A 19,021-nucleotide genomic window follows, 5' to 3' on the forward strand; every position below is an offset into this window, starting at 1 on the left:
TTAATGAATAATATGTAATGTTAAATACATACAGTTACTACAAAAATAAAAAGCTTGTTATGCGGTGACACAATTGTTTCTTATTCATGTTTTTCATCAAATCTCATATCATTCATACATGTTGCTTTTATATATATATTATTATATATAATATAAACATAATAAACTACTGCGGCTATATATGCATGTTATAACACGGGTAACACGATACAAGGTTGCATTGTGTCACTCGTGTTAAAACGTGTACTCGGTATTTATCTGTGATAAAATCACAGTCACAAAAAATACAAAATTACAAAAAAAAAACAACAACAATATTACATATACACATGTATATGTATATGTATATGTATATGTTACATATATTATTAAATTACATCTTGGATAAGAATTCGTTTGTCTGAAACAATTTATTCAATGAAAATCTAACCATGCAGGTTGAAAACGAAACGAAATTAACAACATTTATAATAAAAGAACTATTTCATCGATATGAAAATTTATAATACACCACTTTATGATTTGTAAAAAATTTAAATATTCATTTAAAAAGATTTAATTTGAAGTATATATTATATTTTTTTAACCAGATATATGTATACTAAGTTTCACGTGCAAAATTGTGATATTTTTTAACTAAAAATCAAATTTATTTGTGCCATTTATAATTTTAATCTATACAACGATATTTTATAATTTACGAACATTAGTTTTATTGAGTAAAGCAATGTTTTATTAAAGTTAAAGTTTATTGCAAAACTCGTTTACATCAAATTACATTATATATGTATGTATATTGAAATCTTAACCAAATAATAAAATTAATATAAACATTCCATGAAGATTTTATGTTGTATTTTAAGTTTATATTTAAATTGAAGACATTCCTGTTTTTAACCTAATTGTATTTTTTATTACTGCATATTTAATTTTTTGTATATATATGTATGTACGTTCCAAAATATGAGATATATATTATATTTTAAAACATTACAATATTCAAAGAAACAGTATAAAAGAATATAAGTAGATATTACTTATATGTATGATTTTTTTTTATGTATAATAAATAATTAGTTATAATAGATATTTTTGTATGATTTGATGTTGACATCTTAAAGAAAATATGCATTATTTCCAGCTCAATCTTCAATTTTGTGTAATAAATTATTAATCACTACAATTTTATTTTACTATATTTAGATATTTAACAATATACTTCACGAACTTTATAACAGAAATGAAAAATCAATTAGATTTAACTATAATATGTACATACATTTAAAATGCATTTCATACTAACACAGTGACACTACAAGAACTATCATATTTTATTACTATATAATAATAATTCTCGAAACTTTTAAATTAACTACCGCATACGGTTGAATAAATTTATATTAAACATTGTAACGTATAATAATAATACATTATATCAGAGATAAAATATTTTTGTATAAATAATATGATATTTTGAAGTAAATACGTAAGTATTTAATAAAATAAAACATATTGATACATTTATAATAATATCAAATTCACATGTATTGAAATATAATGTTTTAAGTAGATATAACACGTAATAGACATTCTCGGCTAGTTCATCAATGACCTGACGAACGTCTCGGGCATCACCAAAGTATCTAATTCTTGTACATTTTATTTAAATACCATTTATTCTATCTTCATAAATAAAACGCAAGAAAAGATGATACCAAATATCTAAAACAACACACAGAAGATATCAATATGTAATTATTTTTAAAAATCTGAGAGCATATGCTGTGATTGGAATTCGAAAGGTTCTATGATGGATATCAAATTTAAAACATAAATAAATATGAAATCAGGAATTATTTAGTGATTAACTAACCATAATTACAGCGACAACGATACCAGCAGTTCCCAAGATAACACCATTCTCTTTCATAAATTCAACTCCTTTTCTGAGACATCCTTCAGTATATATAGTTAAAGCATTTTGCGCTTGTGTACAAGGTAATTTCTGTAATGAAAATGAAACAATTACAAATATATTGTACATATTTAGCCAAGTATGCATTGTAATCCTAGAATGTGATCATTTGCTTACTCTGCCACCCCGTTCTACTTCTCTACAACACGACTCTGGAATTCTTTCCTGCCAATCTTTATAATTATTAACTCCACAACACATCAACTCCTGCTGAGTAGTGTCCCAGGCTTTTGTGAATTCTTCCCTATTACCATAAAAGGATATAGAACTCTGCATTTCTTTTTCCATTGTCGTTTGTACTTTCTCACGGAATACATAGCCTAGAATTCCTCCCACGAGCAGCGTAACAAATAAGATAAAGACCAAAATATTGTACTGAAAATTTAAAAGGATTAAGTTAATCACTGCAAAGCTGAATACTAGTAAGTAAACACCATAGAAGTAGAATGCATAGAATCGCTCTCAGCCTCCAAAAATGTTGCTACAAAAACTCTGCGCGGCAGAGTTTGTTCATTGTTTGCTAAACTTTGTCTCTCGCTCTCTCTCTTGTCTCTCTTCTGACTTTCCGTCTCTCTCTTCGATGGCTCGCTTTTAGACGATACTTTTGTTAACAATGCATTCTACTTCTATGGTAAATACTCATAATAGAATTACCGTCAACAGTAGACATTTAATTTCTTTTGCCGCTCCCATGCATCCAAAGAACGATATAAACGTGATCAAAGCACCTGTGGCGATGAGAACATAAATTGATCCTTGGAACAAATTAGTTCCAATCAAATCGTTGATAAATGTCCTGTCGATCAACATCCACAATCCAATAGCTAACACTACCAATCCGCCGAGCTTCAAACAACAAAATATTCATTGAAAAAATATAAAAAATATTGTTTTAAGTCAATAGTTCAAATGTTTGTATGCTTACGAATGTTAGAAAATTGGCAACGAAGAGTCCATATTTCATACACCGACCACATCCGTCCATTTCTTGTCCGAAGCCCATTTTGAATATTCACTAAAAATAAGAATACAGAAACCATTGCAATTGAATGAACATTGAAACAATTACAGTTGCCTTTGACCAAACTTTTGACCATAGAATAGTTACCTTACACTTGACACTAATGTTGAGGAATCATTGTGCTAAAGATTGGTCATCGGCAATGTAGCAAAAAAAAATGAGTAAATTCGGCAAAACCTGTTTGTACACAGCGGTAAAAAAAACCGAAAATTCTTCTAGAAGAATATATGTACCAATGGGCTGACAAAACCTTAAGTGTAGCTATGTACATCCTTTCATTAAGTGAAAATATCTTTTAGCAGTATAATACCCATTATTAACAAATATATTACCAATATTTACATGATATTTAAGAAAATACATATATTAATCAATATGATTGTAACACTGAATAATGAAGTAAAAAAATTATGGGCATTGAATGTTTCTTATTGTAAAGATTTGAATATCATAAATTTGCCTACATAATAGGTATCCAAATTGTCGCAAGTAAATTACTGAGATGGAAGACCTTGAAGTGTAGAATCTAATTACCAATTAGTGTTGCTCTTATTTGATAAATTGATGTAATGCGAAACTGCTAATTTTCATTGTTGTTCAAGTCTTATTATTATATAGAAATTATAATTCGACCTTAAAATCACTTTTCATCGCAATATGTACAATTCGTCATATTTTATACGCAAACTGTACATATATGGTTATTTTACTAATTAAAATAAAGTTAAAAAAAAAATTAGCATTTGAATGCTGACCAACGCCGATCGGCGTTTTGCCAACACGTCCATGGGTCTGAAAAAACGCCGATAGGCGTTGTATTTTGAGCACGTACAAAGTAAACAAGAATACTACCCCCTAAACCTTTCTAGATAGCATTGAAAAAAAAGCATTGAACATGGGTCGTTTCATTGAATCTGTGTCATTCATTTGTCAACGTTTATAAAGACTCGTTTACACCGGAATTTGTGACTTTATAACCATAGCAGAATTACCGGATGGAAATCCCTAACTACTGAGTATTTTAGATTGTGGCTTGACATTTAGATTGTGGCTTGTCATTTAGATTGTGAGCATTTTAACAACAATTTATTTATTTATTTTTATTTCATTTATACCAGGAAGGCCTAGCAGGTAAACCCAATGCGCCTTCCTGGCCAAAGACAATTATATAAACATATATGTACACCATCCATATATACACAAATACTTACACGTATACGCAAATAAAAAAAACATACATACATAAATATAAAAATACACATATATACATATAATGATGTACATATACATACATACCGTTCTCCGTGACGGGCCCGAATGTGAAACGCCCGAAAACGCAAATATCGAAAGGCAAAGATCGAAAATCGAAAGATCTTAAGTCGAAATATAAAAAAAGGGTGCATGGTATACGGTACATACTCACTTAATTTGCGCGAGCAGGATACAACAGGAACAAGAGGAACAGGCTTTTCCTCCCGTATTAATGTGCGCGTGCAGAATACGGGAGGAAAAGCCTGTTCCTCTTGTTCCTGTTGTATCCTGCTCGCGCAAATTAAGTGAGTATGTACCGTTTACCATGCACCCTTTTTTTTATCTTTCGACTTAAGATCTTTCGATTTTCGATCTTTGCCTTCCGATATTTGCGTTTTCGGGCGTTTCACATTCGGGCTCGTGAGGTAGACCCATAAATAAAGATAAAACCAACATACATACTTATTATGCTAAATAATAATATTACAAAATGAAAACAACATGTGTAAATATGTAGCTAGAAGTCTTTTAAAATATGCTGCCTGACAGAACTGTATGATGCAGTAAAAACATCAAGGCTCCCAGAAAGCAGGTTAAATAATCGAATGGCTCTTGAACGGGGCGAGTCATCAAGCACATTAGTTCTGGCCCGAATAGGCAGAAATAGAGTTCTGGAGCGTGATTCTCTCAGTTTCTCAGGTACCCTAAGTTTAAGATTACACAGAACATCAGGAAGATGACATTCACCCCTTACAATGAAGAAGATGGAACTAGTTTTGGAAAAATACATTCATTAATAAATTTATTTTGTTTATTTTATATTGTTTTATTTTATTTTATTTTATTTATTGAAAAATCAACAGACAGGATGTACAAAGATATGTTTAAAAAAACAAATAGTAAATAAATAATATATGTAACATCCGAGTCCAATAAAAGATTTTTACAAAAATGAAAAAGATAAATATAAGGAAAACAAATTAAAAAGTAAAGAATAAAGGCATGACAAAATATGTAGAACATTGCATAATTAAACTATAGTATTAAAATATTGGGAAAAGGTTATAAAATAGAATATAAGAAGAAATTAAAATTTACAAATATAAAACAAATGAAAAAGGTAAATACAAAATAAACAAATGAAAAGGAAAAGAATGAAAGCTATAATATGATTAAATAGCACATTACATAACTAAACTAAAGTATAAAAATATTGGAAATATTGGAAAAATAGAATAGGAGAAGAAATTAATCAATCGGTCAAGGTTCTCTTGATGTTAGACCTGAATTGATGTAGGGAAATACCAAATATATTAGAATTGTTGAAAGATATATTAGATAATCTAAACACACCTTTACAAAACTTGAAATCCTCGGCGGTAGTTATCTAGGATTTGTTTGGACTAGCTACAATTTGTATACCTGCTTTCTATTGGATATCTAAATAATTCTAGTTGGAAATTTTGGCGAAATTTTCATCGTGGCGGGCTTTCAATAGAAAATACTTCAGCACTCAAAGGGTTAAGTAGACTTTTAAATTATTAGATTATTACCCAAATTTTCGTCTTTCTTTTTTTATTTACGCCATAAACCACATTTCTTTCGGACGCTTTATTGATATAAATTCTATGGTCGAGTTGTTAGTATCGTGTTGGAATGGGCCAACAATGGTTTTCCCTAGGTTTAGTTATTCAAATGGTGTCCTAAAATAGTTAACACATACTCACGTTACTACGTGACCCCTTTTTATGGTGAAAACAAAGACAATTGTATTTGGTTGTACACCAGCTACTATGTTAGGTGTGTCGTGTCATGTTGAGTCACATCACTTAACTTCATTATCCACATAACATATGTACCTACCCACAATTTTATACCAAATTATCCCCCGGAAGTGCGAATTTAGTTTTAGCTTTCTAATCTAGCAAAATGGTCAACTTTTATGTTGACTCAAATTATTAAATGAAGTCCCTCGGCAATGGTATTTTCGTATAATTAGCTTTTGACACATATAAAACCACACCTTAAATAATAACCAAAAAATATATAACCGCAGGAGATAATTACGCTAACGAAATATTCACAACAATATGTGCGTATTCTAAAGTAAAAATACAAATATTAAATTTATAATATGCGTTTTAAAAGAAAATATAATCTTCTATATCCCATATAATTCCACGTTCTTCTATGAAAAGGCTTAAGAAGAGATTATCTAAAATCTTAAATGAAAAAATCAATTCAAACAATGTATGATTGATGATGGAAGTTGACGAGAATGTACTCCATTTGAATGCATTATACATATGGCATCTGTAGAAGGCAAGTCTTGGGAAATGAAATCAACAATGGATGTGTTACAATATCAATGATGTAACGTGTCCATTTTATTTCGTTTAAGGTAACATTCGTGATTTGAATCATGGCGAACTTTTTCAACAACCTGTTACGGCATTCCATACAAGTAGAACAACAGGTCCTTTAACACGGCACAAATTTTCGCAATAAACGAAGACAATATAGATTTAATTTGTGAATCACGATTAAATTATCTGAATCATCCATTTATCCGCTGACTAGATGCAATTTATTTTTAATTACGACTTCAAATGATGATTTTTTTCATATGAAATCATAATATGTTAAAGTTAAATTTTCCCTTTGTTATCTAATATATAATTTCGAAGGAATTTTTATGGTTTTTGTGGGAGAATCCGTGACGTTATCGAAAAAATATAATTTTCTATGACGACGATATCATTATCGACTTCGATTCCGTTTCCTTTTTCAGTTTTTGTCCCGGATTCCTGTTTCAGTTCCGGATCCAGGTCCTTTTTTCAGTTCCGGATCATAACTCGTATTGCAGTTCTGGATTCCGATTCCTTTTTTCAGTTCCGGATCAGAATTCCCGTTTCAGTTCCGGTTCCGAATTCCTGGTTCAGTTCCGGATCCCGATTCTTTTTACTAACCTCTTCTTAGTTCAGAAACGATTTGTTTCTGTTTCGGTTCCCAGTTCTTACTTCAGTTCCGGATCCAGATTCCTGTTTCAATTCCGTTTCCGGATTCCAGGTTCAAATAAATTTAATAAAAAAACAAATAAATGTTTACTATTAGATTAGCCATGTTTAAGCGGTTTATGTATATTACAAATACCGAGCGTAGCCGGGTAAAACCAGTAGTATACAATATACGAATAAATATTCCTGTTGTAATTTTCCTTATAGTCACAATGAAAAAGGCTTCATTTTTCATCGTGAAATTAGATTTTCATAAAGAAGATCCAAAAGTCATAAATAAGAGCAAAATAAACAAAAAATTTAACTATGTTTTCAAACCACACATATATTGGCGACTCAGATTTAAAATTCTAACGATATTCAAAAAGGTTGAAAAAAACTGGCAGAATTATTGTTTTTTTTGTATGTAAGGATACGTATTGTAAGAAAATAAAGGAATGTTATTCGACGCATCATTTTTCACACGCTTTGTTATTTTTGAGGTACCTATGTATATTTTTACTTTATTTTTTTACGTATACGAGACTTGCATTTTTTCTTTTTTGAAAAAAATATGTGGATGACGAGGTTAAAAATTAAAACAGGAAATGTACAATAGAAGGAATCAAAAAACATCGGGGTCATGGTCTAGTACTCGAGGACCATGGAGAATCATTATTTTTTGGACGTTACAAGGGCTATATGCAGGTACACATCCTGTTCGGAATTAATTAATTATGCAACTATAAAAATAGTCAGTTGAAGAATACTAAAATAATTACATTAAATGAATAACAGCATGTATGATTTTTTTCTTTATTGACACCGATAAAAGAACATGAACATCAAATTGACATTTTGACCCTTGCAAATTGTTTCAAACAGTCCATAAATACGTGACTATTTGACTCAGTGAGCAGAGACTTATTTAATTTATTATTAACTTCTATATACATATATATATATATATATATATATATATATATATATATATATATATATATATATATATATATATATATATATATATATATATATATATATATATATATATATATATATAATCATACATCATTTACTGCTTGATGAAGACCTCTACGATATACTGCCATTGGTCTCTTTTTTGCGCAACTTTCATCCATCTCAACCTTCCATTGCGGCCTTCCTATCACCCTTTTGCATTCTCACGGGTACCATTCAGGCACTTATTTTATCTACCTTTCTTCCATTCTTCTAGCAACGTGACCCACCCATTGCCATTTCAATCTCTTCATTCTCTCCACTATATCCACTATTCTTGTCATATTTCTCATCCACGTATTCCGTTCCGTATTCTAAGCGTACAGAGTTCCATACTTCTTTGAGTATATTGAACTTTGAGTAGCATTTTGGCGTTCAATGTTTAAGTTTCATATGCATACGTCATCACTGGATAATAATATACATATATGTATAAACGATATATACACACTGTGGCAAACCCGAGGTACTGACTGTAAAATCATCGGTTGGCCAGTGCTTCGCCGGTAAGCATTCACCTCCTCCCCGGCTGCCGAAATAAACAGTTGTGCATTACAGTCGTCTCACTCGCCCTACCCCCATAATACTGTTGCGTAGGGGTGGGTGGAGGATCCAAGTAAAAGGCCAACAGTCGTTTCACAGCGTTTATTGATGATTAAGGAGATACACGCACTGGCAGTGCTCAGTCCAGAATGACCTGATATCGCCTACGTACCGCCTTATAAAGGGTAGATCTCTTAGGACGCCTAATCTGTTTACCTGTTGTATAGTCACGTATTCGGATATGTATTTCCACGACATTGGGTCTCCCCGTACCGATTCTGAGAAATAACTAATAACGGTCATTGTTTAGCCTAAATGCACTTAGAGTCCAGATATAATCCTTGGAGGTAAGTGCATGCATTTAGTTAATCCGATAACAGATATCCGTTGGTCTAAGTGCAATTCGCTCAATCCGCGGCGTACGTAACAATACATATGGCATAAACTCGGAGTTGATGAATACTCAAAAAATGAACTGGTACAAAAGCATTAAGATTTGGAGTGGGAGTTTTAATCAACTTAGAGTTTGTGCCGTAAGGTGAACCCGGCCATACATATACCGTAAATCCAGCTAGTAAAAAAATATCAAATATTTTAATGTTATAGGACAAGTTAGGCACAATTTTTTGCCATTAGATAAAATAAAAATTCTATAAAAAAATGTATTCAATATTTTAGATGCAAATCGGTTAATAAATTATCACAATTTGAATTGATACAAAATTAACGGTTTTTCCGGTATTTGATAGAGCTTCCTCTCGTATACGAAAAAACTGAATTAATTGCTAGGTCATTTTAGTCGTTAATAAAAATTAATATGCATTCACAAAACAGTCGTCTGTCGTAAAGAAAATGTACGTGATTTTTTTTTTATGTAAGATCTGAGGTGCTCAACCTTCTTGAAAAGTGAAAACGCGTCTGGCGTCATTGCGTCAACATAATAATACGTGTTACGTGGTTGTTCTAGAAATTTCTTTACAACGAGGTTAATTCTGTCAATGTGACTGAGCTGAGAGATCAACAAAATTTCCCCCAAATTTTCCGGGCAAACAAGTAATTTGAATGTCAAATTTGAATGTCGAAATCTGTAGTTTTTGTGGTCACTCGAACGTAACGAGCTTGTACATAAATGACAACATTTTTTGAATCATATCTATGTAGGTATGTAAATTCTCATCCGATGAATAAACGTGACTTTGAAATCATAATGATGATTATATGGTTTATGAATATAAATGATGTTTAAATTACCCAAAAGAATGCATCGAATAAAAAATATATGATAAGTACTCGTAAACCTTCAAAACGGTAACCGTCATTTTTTTGTATAATTTAAGCACATTAATCACAAAGAAAAAAACATGAAAGGGTTGTTTATTAAATAACGAATGAAAAAACAGAAAGCAAAACCCAGATTAGCGTCTCAATGGACTAACCAAATAAAGGAAACTGCTAGCTTCTTTTGCTTAACACTCTTCATATATAACCAGCGGTTCGGTGATTATTGCTCACAAAGCGCTCGACCAAAAGTCACTAAAATATCTATAACGGAACATCTGGCAGCCGAAAAGTCCATCATACTAACGATAACTATCATACTAACGAGAACTCGAGTGCCAAATATTCCGTATTCGCGATTTGCATTTCAAAAATTGTATTTTGGGCGATCGCAATGTGCGCAAAAATCCAATTACCATAACCAGCAGCATAAATCGATGGTTAGGGTGTAGTTATTTCAACTGAGTGGTCACGGGTTCAATCCTTGGCCTGGCGCTGCTGGCCAGACCCGGGATATGTGACTCCAGGTCGATAGTTTCCTATCAGAGTTTGCCAATTTATCTAATTTCATTTAAACGGTTCCAAAAAATTGGCAACCTTGTCCTATTTCTCACATAATTCGAGTTTTCAGCATTTCGAATTTGCCGATTTATAAAATGCTGAAAAAATATTTGTCAAATTTATCCATAGATGTCTCTATGACGCTTTGTAAAATTGCTGTATAAATTGTTCATCGATTTTTATGATTGGCCAGGAAGGCACATTGGGGTTTACTTGTTAGGCCTGGTATTTGTATATGTATAAAATATTAATAATAAATATCAAAAAAAGTAATTCAGATAGAAAGTTTTTTGGTTTCAGTAAATGATTCAATTACACAACGATTCCAATCAGGTATTGGAAGTTACTAATCTTTCTTTTGCAGATATGTTCTCGCATCAATTAATTTCAGGTAAATCAATAGAAGGTATCGAATCAATTTGAAACTACAGTGCAGAGTTTGGGCGAAAACACATAGAGATGAACGGCACGGCACGTGGTCTTTGCTTCGAGTCAAGAAAAGGCGTTCCCAGTTCATTGTTAATTTGTACGACCTTATTATTTCGACAAGTTTCTCCTACATCTCTTAAAATATGGTATTAGCCATTATCAATCACTGTCAAGGACAAAATGTCACCGAAAACACTCCAGGGGGTGATTTTCGGAACTGAACATGAATATGTGCTAAAGATGCTGCATTTTTTCGGATGTTTAAAAGTATCCAAAATAACCACTTGCCACTTGCCTCTCTGTGTGGTTTCGCCCTTTTTGGTTGAAGAACAATCTAATATCTAACAAAGAAACAATCCAAAGGGCCTGAAATAAACAGTAAAAATAAGTGCATATGTGCAGAATTCATTTAAACTTCTAAGATTATAGCCTACGGATAATATTAATAACACTGCTCCATTAGTTCTGAGTAATGTATTTTTCACTTAATTTGAATTATTACCTCCACATTTACATATCTCAAGTGTATCATTTTCGAACCATGTTAAATTCGCGTGCTAGCCAAACATTATCATATTGCAGTGCAAAGCGTCATATGAACGTGTTAAATATTTTATTGGCTCAAAATATTATTATGATAAAAATACATCGAGTTATATTTGTGCAGTACGACAGGGGGATATCGCAAACCGCGTCTCTTTATTATATTATAAATAATATAAAACACAAATAGTGATGAGATAGACATTAACTAGACGCCTGCTTTTGCACTGACGACACTTGGAAATTGCAATTGCATAATTTGCTGTCGGTGCGCGAGTTCACTTTCTTTCGAGGCGAAAACGAGAGTGAACTGGAATCGGCAGCGCAAACTAGTGCGCAGGTTAAGTTATGTTGGAGACTTTCCTCTGCAGCAGCAAGAGAGTCTCACAATGGAAGGCAAGCGAAATCGACAACACCGAAGCCAAAGTGAAAGTGTTGAACAAGGTCGCTATAGGCCGATATGTGTGTCAAACGCACCAAACCTCGGCATGTACATAATAATACATAACCGACGGTTAAAACACGCGATAACAATTTGACCATTGTCAACTGGAATATTTGTGTTGAGCTGATTTGACAATATTTTGCAACGCCACGGTTGCGTATAGTTCGGGAATTATCATTGAAGTGTGGAGAATAAGATGTAGGTATGTATACATATACCAGTGGCGTGCCGTTAAATTCTCCTTGTTTTTGTCGCACAGCCTTACTTGCGTGTGCGCGAGCAGGATACAAGGGGAACAGGTGACGTCATACCGAGTCCCGCTCGCCCACACGTAAGTAAGGCTGTGACAAAAACACAGAGAATTTCACCGCACGCCACTGGTATGTATGTACATATATAATTACTTGGATACGGTAATGTAATACATTTAATAGCACCGGAAGAAACCTCGTCCACTAAGGGCGAAAACACACTGAAGCGAACGGCACGGGCACGTTCTTGGACTCCCGTTGTGAAAAATCTGCATGGGTTATTATTCTCGATTAGTTTCGACACATTTCTATAACTATGGGATTGCTATCGATCACTGTCATTACATTTATGCCTATTTAGTCATCTTTGAAAAAATTGCTCAAACTTTTTAAATTATATCGACAAATCTCTTTACACTGTTTCTTCATTTTTTCGCCTTTTGTTTTTTGCAGAATTTGGCCTGATCATTCCATTCCACTAGGCGTTGTTCTAATCTGTCCTCTTGGTTTTTCATCTTAAAGTGTACTATTAGTGTAGATTATCCGGGTGCGGATTATCCGGTTTGCGGATTATCCGTGCTTGACATTAATTCATTTTTTTCTTTATATTTACTTATTTTTGAATGAGAATACGTGATAATGAGTAGATTTGGAGCATTGGTTGATCAGTGGGATTTTTTCATTAGATACATATATTCAGTTATTTATATAAATACTTTTTGCATTAAATTATAATCTCTTACAAACATGCAAAAATTTTTGAATTCAGGTCTTATCAATTTTTATTGGTGTACCATTTATGGAAAGAATTACTTATTAGGGCGCAGACACACAGAGAGGTGCGCGGTACGTGGTTTTTTTTATATAGTTTTGTATATGCAAAATAAACCGCTGGTCCGCTTAATCTGAACTTTCGCGTCCTAATAAAAATATCGTACCTAGTATGGAGAATGCAGTTTTAAGAAGCAGTTTAAATATTGACTACTAGTATATAATACTTTGGTTAAAAGCACTTTCTAGATACAAGAATAGATACTAAAGGCGTACACAGTTCGACAACGGTGTCAACACGTACATATAGACGTCATTTTCAATATCATAAATAGCACCTAAATGTTTTCTTATCTTTTCTTCCGAGTTTCCCAAGAAAAATCAGTATCTGTAAATTAATGAATGTGGTATACATTGTGAATATAAATAAACAATGCTGTTATTATGTACATATTTTTGCATACATAAGTGTAGTAATTATTGTGTCGGAAGCACGTGCACGAGTTTTGCATGCAATTTTTCCAAGAAAGGTTACAAATGTCACGAACAAATGTGGAAACTGAACGTCCTGTTAAATGTTTACATTATTGAACAAGTGAAAACTAGGAACTGATACAGTTTTATACATTATTTTTTTCTATTCAAACAAGACATACTTTAAGAGCCACCATAGAATTTTAATAATATGTAAGACTGGGTATAATTTTTATGGCGTGTGCTAAAACCCTTTAATTACAATTACGACACAGTTAAAAGTGACGTGTTTTATGTCGTAAAAAAACCATTGTTTTAAATTTCTCTTTTGTGACATAATTTTACATGTTACGAACTGTATACGGTAATTCTCAACCGATTCAAAATATGAATGAAATAATGTTCTAACAAATACTATTTTGTATTTTCCTTGACAAACTTTGCATTGTAATCATTTATAATATAGATATAACTAAAAAATACTTTCTCTTTTTTATAGTACATCCTCTAATGAAGGTTGCGACCAACATGATGACAATCTGAACCTTGAAACCGCTCTTCGGAGCAAGGAACTCGTACCCAAACCAACCAAGCCTACATACATCTGACTATAAGTATTTATGTACTTATTTATTTGATATGTTTACGGTTGATTTTACAACATTCAGGACTTGATTCAAATTTACCACGATAACATTTGATTGTAAAACAATTCTGAAGGAGCCAGAGATCCAAACTTCCCACACGTGAGAATTAGAACACGACGCTGCAGATTTTAATCACGATAGTAAATCTATTGCAAAACATTTCCAATATCCGAGGTTGTCCAATCCTAAACCATTCATTACACTTTTTTTCCATACGAGTCACCTTGAAATATTCTTAAGAATTAGTAGAAAAATAATTCGTTTTTGGTAACCTTCGTCTGTTTGAGAAGTTCACATGAACAATGAACGCTATGCTAGAATTGAATCATACGTGAACAAACACACTCTTGATTTCAGATTATAAACTTTATGTTCATTACGTATTTTTACTACGCGTTCGTGTTTAGGACAGATCGATATACATAGGTACGATATGGTTATGCAAATTAAGAGAAGCACGAAACAACGTAAAAGTACTGACTGGCAACTTGACCTATCAATTTTACGTTTACTTAGGTTGGATCGTTTTGACTGTGTATTGAATTTAGAGCAGCAAACAGTCGGACATTCATACAAGTTTGACCTATTGCAAAAAACGAACGTACAGTCCTTGCATTATCAGAGCAACATTTGGTTGGTTGTCGTGAAGGAAATCATTAGATCTGCTGACCATCAAGGCTCACCTGATATTGGACGAAGGTGATCCTTTTATGTGAGACCTTTAAAATTTTATTTCACCCATACATGTTTCGCGGAATTGCATGTGAGCAACAGACATGCAAATTGCATTGTGTTAACCTTGGAGTATAAAATATTAATTGGAATATGTATCACAACAAATTCAATAGAACCCGTTGTACATAATTATTGTCAGTTTATTACAATGAGCATGACTATTGTCGGTTTTCCTTATCTATTCGTTGAAAATTGCATTATTATAAAAAAATCAATATTTAACAGATACAATATACAGTGGAATTTTCATCATCGAATCTTTTTTATAATTGACATAGAATTGACATTATTTAAATCTTAAAAATATGCGCGTAGTTTTGCAAAATTGACCTAATATTCTGGATAATATTTAAACAAATAGTATTGGGTGGAAAATCGCGGCGTTAGTAATAAACTATTTTGATTTTAAATTAAAATTAAAATTTTTAAAACAAAATATTATGTGTCCAAAGTGGTGGTCTCGTTCACTACTGATCGATAACATTGATTCACTATAGACCAGGCTTATTTCTTTGGTTTATCTCTTTAGTAGGAAACAGAATTATATATGTACAAAAAATAGATCATGAAGTCTCTTCATGAGTTTTAAGCTTCTATGCCGTATAAACTAGCATTAAAATAAGATAATACTATAAATACTAACGAGAAAAATAATAATTATAATAGACAATGGATTAGTAGCTATTATTATTAACTTAAGATGTATTATGAACAATCAAAATCATGAAGTTTCCATTTAATAATAATGAATTGTGTGACTTGAATCCTTAAAATTTGCAATTTTCGCTCAATTTAAGAAGTGGTAATAAAAAATAGAAACGTGATAAGTTTTGACTGATTTTCTCTTTTTACATTTCATTTCATTCAATTTAACATTTTGTAATCGCTTCGTATTTAAAATAAAAACACACTTATGTACATATTACACGGTACTCAAGTTTTTTTACAACAATAATAAATAATAAAAAAACATCTAACTATCTAAACATAATGTGCAATTAATTTTAGCAATAAGAAAGTATTATATTTACCATCAAAAGATAATATTCCCCGGTTGAAATGTGTCGCTTTGTTAAATTTTGAATATCCTTCGCCTCAGAAACGGTCGTAATCACTTTCACTTGTCGCTTTTACAAGAATATTGACCAAGCACAGGTGATTAATTTTCGTTTTCGGTTTATATTATTATTATAAACGTATATATATTTTTCGATTATTTTGTTGAATCTCAAATTTCAAAAACACGAGTCTACAAGCCCACAAACCAAGACGCACTGGACGAGGCGCGCCGTTCTAACGCAAACATTGCTTTTGAAGAGTCGTCTTGCAACAGTCAGCGGTCGCCAACCGCTCGTTATATTGTGCAACCGTTGTTTGAGGCAAAACGTACATTTTCCTGTTACAAGTCATTCAAAATAAGGATACATGTTAAATAAAAAACATTCTAGTCTTTTTATTCTTCTATGACAGAATCGTGACTCTTCTGGAATGAGTTCATGTGCGCATTCTTGACGATGTTCTTTCACTTGTTTCGACATTATGTAGTACGAAGAGTAACATAAGTAGAAAGGCCAGTAGCTTCCATCGGTCTGCCTGCCCCTTCTTCTCCGTCCTTCCACATTTCAAATCATCATCAGATATTAACTTTTGTTTGTCAGTTGTCACCATCTGATCTATCTTCAAATCGTCAAAAGAACTGTAATACTCACATGCATTAAATCATTTTATAGTTGAACTTCTAATGATGATACAAAACAGTTTCCCCAGCTGTTCATTATGTAGCACAAAGAACACCAGCAGCATAAAGATTCAAATCTATTTTTTCTTTCTACCATTCCCTTCCTTTTTGGTTGTATAATCAGTGCCGGTTTTAGGGGGGGGGGGCGGGTCGGGCGGCGCCCGAGGGCGCCAAATAAGTTGAGGCGCCGCTTGATGCGTTAAAGGCGCTTTAAAATTTAAAATTAGAGTGCCAAAAGCTATACAAAATAAAGTCATACAAAAAATTTAGGCCATACAAAACAAAAGCCATACAAAATAAAGGTGAAATCTTTTTCTAAGGGTGTTTAGAAAAAATTGCCCGAGGGCGCCATTGGGTGTAAGGCCGGCACTGGTATAATACAAGTTGTATTGTAAAAATATAAATAAACGTAAATAAGCAAAATTCGATTTGTGATATATTGTCGTTACTATATTGAATATAAAATACGGTTCGGTGATTACTAGTCAAATGTGAACCGGTCACAGGACAACCGGTCGCTCTAGATCGGTCACACTAAATTTTTTGGGTGTGACCAGTTTTTTCGTGACTAATTTTTGGATGTGACCAGTTTTTGCGTGACCAGTTTTAAGGTGTGACCAGTTTTCTCGTGATCGGTTTTAAGGTGTGACGGGTGATCACGTGTGACCGATCTAGAGCGACCGGTTGTCTTGAGACAGGTTCACATATGACTAGTAGTCCGTTTACCATAAAATACAGCTTTGATAAAATTTCTCAATTGCTATTAATATTTAGGTGGGACTGTGGTAAATAGTTCGATAGGTCTTCACTTCACTTCAGTGAAACTACTTGAGGTTTGATTATTTTTTACTAAAGGTTAAAGCCCAGTTCAGGATTTGAATAACATAAAATTCTCGAGTTCTATTGAGCATGTCTTATTTGAATCTAATTAGAACGGTTGTTCTTTACATAACTTATGAGCACCTTTTATGCTGGTTTCACTCAGTGAGAAAAACTTCGTGCCCACACCCTCTCCATGATGTGTTTTGTGTTTTGCTCACATCTTCGTCATTATTCGAAAGCTCTTTTTTTTTACACAAAAATATTGTACATCACGTTCTCACTCAGATTATACCCAAATTAGTAGGTAATCAAAATATAGAATATCAATATTTCGAATTTTACGAATGCAGAATATTCGAACTGAGTTCTTCATTTAGTAAAATTCTCTAAAATTAGGGAATGCGTAGTAAAATATAGATCAGTTAGTGAGTAGTAAAGTATATTTTTCGTTCTCCTTTTTTCTTTAACACCTCTTTATTTTAAATTCAATTAATTTATACATATCAATAGTTTTATATTTTGATAGGCATCAGTGGCGTAGTGACCGTGCTTACAGACCCCACAATGTGGGGGGACGTTAATACTTAGGGGGGTGTCTTTTTTATCAAATTTTAACTTGTTCTGTAATTTCTTTGTGACTAATTTTTTAAAAACCTCTCTTATTTTTTAATTTATTTTCATCTCGCTTTATTTTATATACATATAGTTGAGAATTATTTTTTACTCTTGCATATACTTTTTCGTGTTTAAACAATAAAATAGAGCTATTTTGCTTTAAGGAAATATAAAATATTTTGCAGGGGGAAGTGGCGTCTAGATTTCACGCTACGCCACTGATACACAATCATAAAATTGTGTTATCGTTATTCCAAACCACAATTTTTTAAATGTAAAATTAAATTTTTTTCCCGTTTAACTTGTTTTCGAATATTTTTTGAAATAATAACAAAAATTGCCGTTTATATGTACAGTGAGTCAATGTAAACTATTATACATACAAACATACAAAAATTTTTATTTTCTTATTTATGAATATGCAAACTAATAAAATGTACGCATGCACGCACTTAGTATAATGGATTTGTCTATATATCAGGCATCTTCTCAATTCGACTTGCAAAAAGATAAAAATAGAAATTCAGTGTCTCAGATTTGCATACATTGATAGGGGTAAACGGGTTACATCCCAAATGTGAATCGCTACCAGGATAACTGCTGCTACGGAAATTATTCGCGCGGATTTCCTGTCGCACGTAAATTCGTCGCACAAGAGAATTTCCATACAGAAAACGTCCCAAATATTGCTCAAAAAATACTTTTTCATACGAGATTTGGGCAGTTTTGAGTAATATTTGGGCAGTTTTCTGTACGGCAATTTTCCTGTGCGACAGGAGACCCACGCGATCAATTTTCGTAGCAGCAGTTATCTTGTTGGGAAATTCATATTTGGGATGTAATCACCGAACCATTGATAGTTCACTCACAGTTCGAAAGTTAATATTCATTTAATATTTAATATAC

At 32.4% G+C, this 19,021-nt stretch overlaps 1 protein-coding gene across 1 annotated transcript; it reads right to left on the reverse strand.

The window, feature by feature from the left end:
* Positions 1 to 66: 66 nt before the first annotated feature.
* Positions 67 to 16,217, reverse strand: Tsp74F (Tetraspanin 74F). The gene is made up of 6 exons (XM_077440974.1): positions 15,972 to 16,217; positions 2,901 to 2,990; positions 2,630 to 2,821; positions 2,093 to 2,350; positions 1,874 to 2,005; positions 67 to 1,722 (listed from the first exon to the last, which is right to left on the reverse strand). The coding sequence occupies exons 2-6, from the start codon at positions 2,976 to 2,978 to the stop codon at positions 1,675 to 1,677; spliced, it is 708 nt and encodes a 235-aa protein (XP_077297100.1). The 5' UTR covers positions 2,979 to 2,990; positions 15,972 to 16,217; the 3' UTR covers positions 67 to 1,674.
* Between the last annotated feature and the right edge of the window lie 2,804 nt (positions 16,218 to 19,021).

The sequence above is a fragment of the Arctopsyche grandis genome, chromosome 11 (assembly GCF_051622035.1).
Source record: "Arctopsyche grandis isolate Sample6627 chromosome 11, ASM5162203v2, whole genome shotgun sequence".
NCBI classification, from domain to species: domain Eukaryota; kingdom Metazoa; phylum Arthropoda; class Insecta; order Trichoptera; family Hydropsychidae; genus Arctopsyche; species Arctopsyche grandis.